General features: G+C 45.7%; 1 protein-coding gene across 4 annotated transcripts in view; it reads right to left on the reverse strand.

Annotated features, from left to right (window-relative positions):
* The window catches only part of CERS2 (ceramide synthase 2), a 64,198-nt gene that overhangs the window by 22,800 nt on the left and 29,725 nt on the right, over nucleotides 1-11,673 (reverse strand). The window contains exon 1 of one of the 4 annotated variants that reach the window (XM_054998134.1): nucleotides 11,524-11,658. The exons of the other annotated variants lie outside the window; for them this stretch is intronic. Within the exon in view, the coding sequence (XP_054854109.1) occupies nucleotides 11,524-11,621 (98 nt within the window). The 5' untranslated portion in view covers nucleotides 11,622-11,658. Of the gene's footprint in view, nucleotides 1-11,523; nucleotides 11,659-11,673 lie in introns of those variants that run through there. 4 annotated transcript variants of the gene reach the window in all.

Raw genomic sequence — 11,673 nt, forward strand, 5'->3', positions numbered from 1 at the left:
ACAGCACACGCAACTCTGGCAAACTGTTGCCGATGGAATTTCTTGCAAAACTCTCAAAAAAACCCCCCAGAACCTGAAGTTCTCTCAGCAACCTACATTCAGGCCATTTCCAGAAGGCAGCCAGATACTCCCATAAATTACCTGTTGCTGTCCAAGGACAACAATTACTTATAATGGCCCAGATAAATGATGTTGCATAAGTGATCTTTTGGGAACAAGGCTGGGGCATAATTGTTAGGAAGTCATAGTATTTCATGACAGTCAGTGTGGTATAGTGGTTAAAGCATTGATATAGGACCTAGGGCGAAAGCAGTGGGGAGGTTTAAATCCCCCACTCAACCAAGACGAGAGCTCTGACTCTCGGAAGCTTCCACCCTGAAAATCTCGCTGGTCTCTAAGATGCCACCAATTCTGCTGCGCTACTGCAGACCAACATGGCGACCCACGAAAACTAGTCTCTCTGCCATGAAATTAGGCATGCCAGTCCCCTATGGGGGTGGGGGATCCCGCACTCCTACCCTCCACCCCCACCCGTGCTTACCTGGCCAACGAGGGGGAATGCGCCTCCCAGGACGAGCTCCCGAGCAGCACAGCACACTCCTGCACACTGCAATGGCCCTATTACTTCTGAATTTGGCTGGATTTGGGTACGAATCGGCCCGCTGCAGAACACAGGAATGCCAGTTTGGTGTAGTGGTTAAGGACTGTAATCTAGAGAGCCAGGGTTGATTCCCCACTCCTCCACTTGAAGCCAGTTGGGTGACCTTGGGTCAGTCACAGCTTCTAGGAGCTCTCTCAGCCCCACCCACCTCACAGGGTGTTTTGTTGTGGGGATAATAATGACATACTTTGTAAACCTCTCTGAGTGGGCATTGTCCTGAACGGTTGTATATAAATTGAATGTTGTTATTATTATTAATTTGACCTGATTCAGCCCCCTGGGGAGCCCGGAAGGGCTCCCAGGGTGGCATGTGACCCGCGTGATGACGTCACTTCTCAGAAGTGACGTCATCACGCCTCCCCAAAGATTGGGGCCTGGCCATAATCGTTCCCCTATTCAAAAAGGGCAGTCCCCTGAATCCGTCAAACTACAGGCTAATTAGTCTGCTGAATGTGATCTGTAAATTATACACCAAACATCTATGTCAAAAATTGTGGACTTGGCTAGACCCAAATAACTTACTTGAAGTTGAACAGGCCGGCTTCATACCTGGTCGCATATTTTCAAATATGTGAAACATCGGAAGAATCCATCGTATGCAGCCTTTGTGGACCTCAAGGCAGCCTTTGACTCAGTATCTAGGGGGAGGCTTTGGGCCAAATTGGTTGACATGGGCACTGATAGAAGTCTGTTACTTCTGTTAATTAATTTGCATAAAAATAACAGCCTTCAGATAAGACGAACACAAGAAGGCAACTTAAAATAACTAAATCTGCTGTGTTTAAAGAGAATTTATATAAAATGTTCCATAGATGGTATCTAACGCCAGTTAGACTGGCTAAAATGTTTAAAAATATGTCAAATAAGTGTTGGAAATGTAAAGAAGGTATAGGGACATTTTTCCATATGTGGTGGTCCTGCAAAGAAGTACATAGATATTGGGTAATGGTATATTATAAGTTATTACAAAATATCCTACAGATAACAATTCCTTTGAAACCAGAGATTTTTTTATTAAACTGTATGTCGGATATGAAGCGAGAGCAAGAACACTTAGTAATCCATATAGTAACAGCGGCTAGAATCTTATTAGCAACCTACTGGAAACAACAAAGAGCCCCCCAACAAGAAGAATTAATAACGAAGGTAATGTAGATGGCGGAAATGGATAAATTAACATTGTTAATGAAAGGGCAAAAGGAAGAAGATTTTTCTGTACCATGGGAACCCTTCTACAAATGGATGACAAACAACAATAACCAGTAAACATAAATATGATACTAACTGTATAATGACATAATAGAGCTCACAATTGATGTAATAAGGTGGAATATAAGAGATAAAAGAAATAGATAATAGATATCGACAAGTAAAATGATAACTGTCTCGGGTTTGTATATATGTGTTGGAAAACAATAAAAAATATTTTTAAAAAATAAAAGAAGGCAACTTATCAAAAAGAATTCCGGTCCAAAAGGGAGTCACGCAAGGTTGCCTCTTGGCCCCTTTTCTATTTAACATCTATGTCAACCACTTAATTACATGTCTCCATACAACTGATACTCACGCACCAACACTTTCAAGCAGTAGAAAGGTCGCAATCTTAATGTACGCTGATGATGCGGTACTTTTATCTCAAACAAGGGTTGGTCTTAAGCGAGCTCTAGTAAAATCTAGCGAGCAATGCGACACTGAACTACTATCAATTTTGCTAAAACGAAAATTGTCCGTTGCAATAATTCATTTAGGAAGCACAACTGGAATATCAAAGGAAATGCCATAGAACAAGACAAGAACTTTCAGTATTTAGGTATCACCTTTTCTTATAACTCCAAATTTTCAACGCATTTGTCTTCATCAGCTGTTTTGGCAGAGAGAAGTGCAAATGCTATCCTTAGGCTGTTTAGAAGGAAGGATGCTGGCTTTCTCCCTATGGCCTTAAAAATCTATCAAGCAAAACCACTGGCCCAACTTCTATATGGCTCTCAGATCGGTCCCTTTGTCAACCTAAAGTCCCTTGAAATCATCCAATCTAAATTTCTTAGATCCCTATTTGGTGTACCTAAATGCATTTCCAATGTAATACTCAGGCAAGAGGCCGGACTACCCAAAGTAAAAACAAAAGTTTGGGAACAAGCAATATCTCTCTGGCTAAAAATTCACTACAAGCCAAAGGGCCTAATACCCTTCCTCCTGGCCTCGGACCCCTATCCCATTTGGTCTACACAAATTCTTAATAAGATTAAACAGATTGGTTTAGGCCCAGAAGAAGATCTCTTTCATGGAAGCCTACAAAGGGCAAGAACTTCCATTACACAGAGATTTCCTGATACTGAATTACGAAATGAAGAAGCTCTGCTGCCCAAGAACTTCAAATGTCTAAAATCTAGCCCCAGTTTCACTGCCGCTCCTTACCCCTTCCAATATCACTCCTGAGCCTTACAGATGGGCAGTCTCCAGAGCCCGATTTGAGGCATTTCCTTCTGCCGTATTGCAGGGTAAATTTGCTCGTGTGCCAATGCATGAACGCCTATACCCATGCATGACCAACATGGTGGAATCGGTCACTCGTGTTCTCTTATTCTGTGAACTATATCGAGAGGAAAGGGCTTGTCTTATACTGCCTCTCTTGTCTAAATTTAACCCCTTGCAGTCCTATCTCGACTTTAGACCAGAAATCTTGTGCAATTTCCTTTGAGAAGACACTCAGAGCTCAGTGACTTATGCCGTGGCCAGATTTTGTTCTTTAGCCATTAGGAAACGCAGACTTCTTTTAGCTGAAAATGTGGCATAATTGCGTTTGCCATTTTTTCTTAACTCTCTTTTATCTTCATTGTTTTTATTTCATCAATTCTTCCAGCACTAATGCTCTGAATCTTATTGTGATGCCCTGATGTAATAACTTATTTTTTTATCGCAGGTTTGTTTTGTTTTACTGGCTTTTGCTGTAATAATAAATGACTGCCTGACTGACGTCATCACGCAAGCTGGGAGCATGCGCACACTCTGCGTGCACGTGACGGGGAAAACAATAAGATAGGTGTTGGGCCTCCGACCTCCCGTGCGGGGGGCCGTGGCATGAAATCCACATGGTGACCTTGGGCCAGTCACGTTCTCACAGGGCCATTGTGAGGCTAAAATGAGGGAGAACTGCTACAAGTCCCTTGGAGGAAGGAAAGGATGAGAAAGGGTTCGATTCCACTTGCAAGTTGGGTCCTGTAAGTACAGAGAGGATATCAGCCAGGGGCTGGATTTTAGACATTTGAAGTTCTTGGGCAGCAGAGCGTCTTCATTTTGTAATTCAATATCAAGAAGTCTGTGTGATGGAAGTTCTTGCCCTTTGTAGGCTTCCACGAAAGAGATCTTCTTCTGGGACTAAACCGATCTGTTTAATCTTATTAAGAATTTGTGTAGACCAAATGGGATAGGGGTCCGAGGCCAGAAGGAAGGGTATTAGGTCCTTCGGCTTGTAATGAATTTTTAGCCAGAGAGATATTACTTGTTCCCAAACTTTTGTTTCTACTCTGGGTAGACCGGCCTCTTGCCTGAGTATTACATTGGAAATGCATTTAGGTTCACCAAATAGGGATCTAAGAAATTTAGACTGGACGATTTCAAGGGATGTCAGGGTGCTTTCCAACCCAGTCTCACCTCCCAGGGCCATGGGGGTCTGCTTCAACCTAGAACCTCAGGATATAACTCCAGGCGTGCCTAATTTGTTCCACTGATTGACAGAAAAGTTCATTCAGGTGCCAAGAAGTCAGAAGTTGATCCCACGCCTACCAGCCTTGGAAACCGTCCCAGCAACTCTGCTGTCATTCTGAGAAGTCGGCTGTCAAACTCTCAGGAGCTAAAGGAGACAGAAGCAGAAGAGCTGGTGGAGCTTCCTGCCGGAATTCAGTGCTGGGGGCCGTAATTAAGAATCCCGAGAACTTTAAACCTCGTTGCAAAGAAGCGCAAAGCTTCTAAGATTTTATCGAGGCAAAGACATGTTAGCAAGCGGGGATGATCTTCTGATACCAAAGTGTGCAGAGCCCAAGAGCAGGAAAAGAGGGGGCTCATTGCCTCTGTCCAAGCTCAGCACCCAAAATTCAGGTTTTTGCAGTCATCCTCAAGGCGGCAGGCTGAAGCCAGTGGCTAGCATATGCACAAAGATGGCTTCTAAGAGTCTCTCTACATGAGATATCTTACACAGGGACGCTCAAGTATAGAGAGACACAATGTTAGCTGGAAACCGTAGTTTAAAAAGACAGAGCCAGCGGAGATCGCTCCTCAGAGCGTTTGTCAATTTCACCTTCCCTTTGGGGAGGCAAAGTTGAAATTAACAAACCCTCCAAGAAGTGATCTTCCCCGGCTCTGCCTTTTTAAACTATGCTTCCCAGCTAACATTGCATTTCCCTACATTTGAGCGCCCCCGTGTAAGATGCCTTGTGTAGAGAGTCTCTTAAGACTTCTAAGAAAAGCAACGCCCCTCGGGAATTGGAGGTTGGAAGCAAGGATCTAACACAAATGCAGCACAACTATTTATTGCATATGGCAAATAGCTCTCCTCTAAAAAACCACATGGTAAGGACTAGACAGGCACTTAGAGGTACCATGGGGTCCTGTGTGGTGCAGGGCATCACCAAACCCCACCCATGAGCTTCAGGGCTACGACTATCACAATTGTCTACATTAAAAGCAACATTTACAAATAGCAACATCATTTACAAAATGTGACAGATTTGAACAGTTTTGATTTACTGACAGCCAGGGGTCATTTCATAGAAAAAGAGCTGGAGGAACTCATTAGCATAACTCATTAACTCATTAACATAACTCATTAGCATATGCCACACCTCTTGCCCTCACCGGAAGTGTGTCATTAGTATAACTGATTTGCATATGCCACACCCCCTGACGTCACCTATCCTGGCTGTTTTGGACCCAATCCTGGCCATTCAGGGCCGAAATTGGGCTCAAAATGGCAAAAGGGGGCTGAAAATGGCTGAAAAGGGGCACAAAATGGTCAGGATCAGGCTGCTGCTGAGTGGAAGAGTGATCCACCACCCGTCAGAGGCCCGATCCAGGCCGTTTCAGCCCCAATCCAGGCCGAAACATGCCCAAAACGGCCGAGAGTTAGGTGGGCGGGGTCACCTGACATGTGACCTCTTTGGGGAACTGCCGGAACTGCGTTCTGGCGCGTCCCCCCTCGAAATGAGCCCTGCTGATAGCACACATGACCACATTCATCGGCACACTCAGTGTACTGGCAAAGCCCTGTAAAGCTTCTGCAAACAGCAAGGAAGTTGCATCAGGAATGCCAATCAAATTGGAGGGAAGAGAACAGAAAGATTCTATACAACCTGGAAGATGGCTTCTTATCTTGACGCGGCCGACCTGGTCACCTGGATCCACGCTATGGTAACATCAAGGCTTGACTATTGTAATGCCCTATACATTGGTCTCCCATCTAAGTTAACTAGGAGGCTCCAATTGGTACAAAATGCTGCAGCTCGACTATTATCAGAAGCGAGCAGGAGCATGAACATCACCCCCATCCTGCAGTCACTCCACTGGCTACCCATCAGCTACCGTGCTCAGTTTGAGGTATTAGTTATTACATCCAAAGCTCTTCACGGCCTTGGTCCGGCATACCTATGGGACCACGTCCCTGTGTGTGTTCCTCCACGGCAGCTTTGCTCATCTGAACAGGGTCTTCTGCAGGTGCCAGGCTGCACATGGGCGAAATCAACAGCAGCCCGTACATGGGCTTTCTCTGTGGTGGCCCCTGCCCTGTGGAACAGCCTGCCTGAGGAGGTCAGGAGAGCTCCCACCCTCCTGGCTTTCCACAAACGAAGCAAAACTGAATTATTCAAAAAGTCTTTTTACTCAGCTAGGAAGGCTGTATTATAGGGATGAAGTCTCAGATGCTTCACTAATGAGTTAGGGACCACCGACTTCACCATGTTGCCTTACATACTATCTGCTGCTTTAAATATGTAGACCTATGCACTACCGTGCTTCACGTTGTCAAATGTTAGTCCTGGAGCTGATTGCTCTGTTTCAGCTTGTATCTATTTACCCTATGGCATTGTTTAGGAAATGTCCTTGATACTGTATGGAAATGTCCTTGATATGGATTGTATTAAGCTCATACTGTGTAATCCGCCTTGAGTCTCAGTGAGAAAGGCGGACTATAAATGACATAAATGAATATTTCTAGGATGTTTTTGAACCCAGGCAAAGGAAACCAGTAACCTCTTGTAGCAAGGGGGGGAAAGTTAATCACAAGACAGAGAAAGCTGGCTGTCAAGAGAATGAGTTGGAACTCCCCGCCACCAGATACGGTGGGCAGAGTTGCCAGACTGGAGCTAGATTTCTCTCGGAATTACAACCGATCTCCAGCCTCTAGCGATCCGTTCCCCTGGCGGAAATGGCATCTTAGGAGGGGGGGGATTCAAAGATACTACATCACTTCTGGGCTCCCTCCCCTCTTCGAACGCTGTCCTCTCCTGGCTCTGCCTCCGTATCTCCAGGAATGTCTCCACTCAAAGTTGGCAACCCAAGCAGAGAAACAATTGGCAAGCAAGGAGGGGTGGCTGTGCGCCCTACTTGGGGGCTTCTAGATGCTAAAATGACAAAACTGAGGCTGGACCTAAAACGAGGTGGCTGGGCTCAACAAAAGAAGCCACGTCCTCCAGTTTGCAGGATCTGAGCAAGTCTGTTAAGGAGAGGAGGTTTGGGAGGTCTTTCATTCATAGGGTCGCCCTAGGTCGGAGGCGACTTGACAGCACATAACACACACACACACACACACACACACACACACACACACACAAAAGAGGCATTTGGACAGATTTAGCAGAGCTTTCTTGGTCCTCATTCAAAAACCACATAGCAATATGGAAGAAAGAAGACTTCTTGTCCCCCGACCCTTACATTCACATTACTGCTCTTTATATTCACTCCAGATAGGTGGGGGGAAGAGAGTCTCCCTCCCTATATTCTTCCACGGCAGCTTCGCTCATCTGAACAGGGTCTCTTGCAGGTGCCAGGCTGCACATGGGCGAAATCAACGGCAGCCCGTACATGGGCTTTCTCTGTGGTGGCCCCTGCCCTGTGGAACGGCCTGCCTGAGGTCAGGAGAGCCCCCACTCTCCTGGCTTTCCGCAAACAATGCAAAATTGAATTATCCAAAAAAGGCTTTTTACTCAAACGGGAGGGCTGTATTGTAGGGATGGGATCTCAGACGCTTCGCGAATGAGTTAGGGACCAGAGACTTCACCACTATGTTGCCTTATGTACTGTTTCTTTAAATACGTACTCCTAGGTACAACCTGTGCTTTATGTTGTCTAATGTCAATAATGTGAACATAATGTGATTATGTTCTGTTCCAGTATTTTCTTCTACTTTGTATTGGCAGGCACACACGGCTGCTCTGCTCACAGCCCCAGAGGGGCCAAATCACTTGCCCACGTGCTGACTAAAGGTTTGGCATGAGGACTTTGTACCTCTGGAGGACCAGAGACCGTGATGGGCTGTTCAACAGGACAGCCCCGCTCTGACACTGGAGTGCCTCCTGTATCTTAAGCGTAGTGGTGAAGTGCGCCCTCAAGTCACAGCTGACTTATGGCAAACCCTGGTGGGGTTTTCATAGCAAGAGACTAACAGAGGTGGTTTGCCATGGCCTGCCTTTGCATGCCTGGTCTTCGTTGGAGGTCTCGCATCCAATTACTAGTAAGATTTAATTGGATATGGCCAAAGGCCGTCACAATACAGAGTTAAGCCCTCCAATGACTAACCAAGGCCCACCCTACTTAGCTTCTGAGATCTGACAAGATAAAGCTCACCTGGGCTATCGAGGTCAGGGTTGTATCTTAAGTCCTTCTGCAGAATAGGAAAATTACCAATACTTTTCCTAGAGCCCTTTAGAGAGTTTTGCAGACCCCAGTTCAGCAATCTTTACCACAAACCTGGAAGGGAACACCCCAATACACCCAGTTTGGTGTAGTGGTTAAGAGCGCAGGACTCTAATCTGGAGAGCCGGGTTTGATTCCCCGCTCCTCCACGTGAAGCCAGCTGGGTGACCTTGGATCAGTCACAGCTCTCTCAGAGCTCTCTCAGCCCCACCCTCCTCACAGGGTGAGTGTTGTGAAGATGATAGTAACACACTTTGTAAATTGCTCTGAGTGGGCGTTAAGTTGTCCTGAAGGGCGGTATGTAAATCGAATGTTGTTGTTGTTATTATTAAATCACAGATGGGTTCAAGGCAGAGAGAACCACATTTGCTGCAGGCCAGTGGCAGATTTCGGGGGTGGGGTGGAGGTGTCTTTCCGCTCAATTGCCTCCCCGTGACAGCAGTGCTACTCAGCAATCAGTCTCAATAAGAGCCAAGAAGATGCAAGCAAAGTGCCCCTCCACAGATGTACCCCAGGCCACTTGGTACATAAGCTTCCCAACTCTAGGTTCGGAAATTCCTGGAGATTTGAGGTTGGGGAGAGGGGAGGGCCGAGTCTGGGGAGCAGAGGGGGCTCAGCAGGAATGCCAGAGTCCATCCTCCAAAGCTGCCCTTTTCTCCAGGGGAACTGACCTCTGTCATCTGGAGGTCAGTTGTCCTTCCCGGAGATCGCTGGGTCCCACCTGGATGGTGGCAACCTTATCCCTTGTGCATCATGTTCAGCATTTCTGGAACTCGCCCCAAATCAGATCTGGGACCTTCGGTTGAAGACCTCTCCAGAAGTTGGGTTGGGGAAAACCTGTCGTCTGCCTGAGACGCAGGAGAATCACAGCCAGCGAGAAGAGGTGTGAGGACTTGGCACAAGGCAGCTTAATATTTATACAGATGCATAACTTGGGCAGTTCCTCTAACAGCAACACATCCACACACAAACACATGCAAGACAATGGTTGTTGTGGATTTTCTGGGCTGTATCGCCGTGGTCTTGGCATTGTAGTTCCTGACGTTTCGCCAGCAGCTGTGACTGGCATCTTCAGAGGTGTAGCACCGAAAGACAGAGATCTCTCAATGTCAAACTGTGGAGAATGAATAGAGCATGGTTTCCAGTCCTGAAAAACACCAGGCTAACAAAATACTCTATACCCTACAATAGCCCTGCAGAGAAGATTAGCATATCAAGCACCAATCCATATGCAAAAGAACCTCCTCATGATACAGTGAAGCATTAGCATTCCACACCCTGAGAAACTCTTACAGGATAATGGTTGTTGTGGGTTTTCCGGGCTGTATTGCCGTGGTCTTGGCATTGTAGTTCCTGCCGTTTCGCCAGCAGCTGTGGCTGGCATCTTCAGAGGTGTAGCACCAAAAGACAGAGATCTCTCAGTGTCACAGTGTCACCTCTGAAGATGCCAGCCACAGCTGCTGGCGAAACGTCAGGAACTACAATGCCAAGACCACGGCAATACAGCCCGGAAAACCCACAACAACCATCGTTCTCCGGCCATGAAAGCCTTCGACAATACATCTTACAGGATAACTCAGCCCAAACCCACCTTCCTGAGTAGACACAAATTACCTGCTAACATCTTCTCCACACATTGACACAGAGATCTCTGTCTTTCAGTGCTACACTTCTGAAGATGCCAGTCACAGCTGCTGGCGAAACGTCAGGAACTACAATGCCAAGACCACAGTGATACAGCCTGGAAAATCCACAACAACCATCGTTCTCCGGCCTTCAACAAGACACTTCCATTTCAGGGGGCAGCTTGGGAGAGTATTGCTGGAGCTCTCGTTCAGAATATACGAATCTACCTTAGGCTGCTGACCCGCCTAGAGCAATACAACCAGAAGAACCCAACTAGTTGTAAGGGACCCAAATAAATATGCAATATGCTTTTTTATTTTTAACAAAGTGCAAGTGCTGTATGTGCTATAACTTATAACATTATATTACTACCGTTTCAAACACTACAGATTCTCCTATATGTACCAATGCTATAAATACAGTGAGAGAAAGTCACAATCCATCTAGACATTCAAGAAGTCTATTTGATTCCTAACACAGGTTAAGCATCCATGTCCAAAATTTCAGAATGATAGCAGCTTGTTTTTTCTTCTCCTTTATAGGCAGAACATTCCAGGAGCAGAGCGGTGGAGGCAAACATCTCCTGGGCAGTTGGCAACAGGTGCGCCAGGTTTGGTTATATCCCGTTTCGCATTGCTTTTTCAAGCCGAATTATTTACTGCCCGGAGGCATAAATTTACATTTATACATATTTTCAAACAATAGACCCCATACAAAGTTAATAAATATAATATAATATAAAAGTTGGAGAGATCTAAATGGACTATGTATTGTATAAATGGGGGAAAGGGGGGGGGTAGTCAGTTACTCAGTTTCCCCCCCTATGGATTGATGTTTGTATTGCAAATTTCTTGAAATTTTGGATGTATAATGATTATCTTGTACACGAACCTGATACTAAAAAGTTTTCTCTTCTTTTTAAAAAAACAACCTACTAAAAATCTATTACACACACACAAAAATATAAAATTTAAAAGTACTAAAATTACTTGGAACAAGTAATTACACATGGAATTCGTTGCCACAGGAGGTGGTGGCAGCTACAAGCATTGCCAGCTTCAAGAGGGGACTGGACAAATATATGGAGCAGAGGTCCATCAGTGGCTATTAGCCACAGGAGATAGATGGTATTCTCTTTGTGGGGAGGTGGTGCTCTGTTGTCTTGGTGCTGGAAGGAAGGCAGTGGGAGGGCTTCTGGTGTCCTGGCCTCACTGACAGTCCTTTAGATGGCACTGGATTTCTAGCCACTGTGTGTGACAGAATGTTGGACTGGATGGGCCACTGGCCTGATCCAACATGGCTTTGCTTATGTTCTTATGTTCTTATGTACTTACACGTTCCTTCTTAACAAAATCCTAACAAGCATTGGTGAGTATCTTCCTACGGTCATACAGTAATTGGAGGTCGACACGTTATATGCACCATTCTGCATTAAAGCCTTCACAGATGGCTTAAAGAGACATTGTCCAAGTGTTTATCACTAT

This window comes from Eublepharis macularius, chromosome 1, assembly GCF_028583425.1.
Source record: "Eublepharis macularius isolate TG4126 chromosome 1, MPM_Emac_v1.0, whole genome shotgun sequence".
Taxonomy (NCBI): Eukaryota; Metazoa; Chordata; class Lepidosauria; order Squamata; family Eublepharidae; genus Eublepharis; species Eublepharis macularius.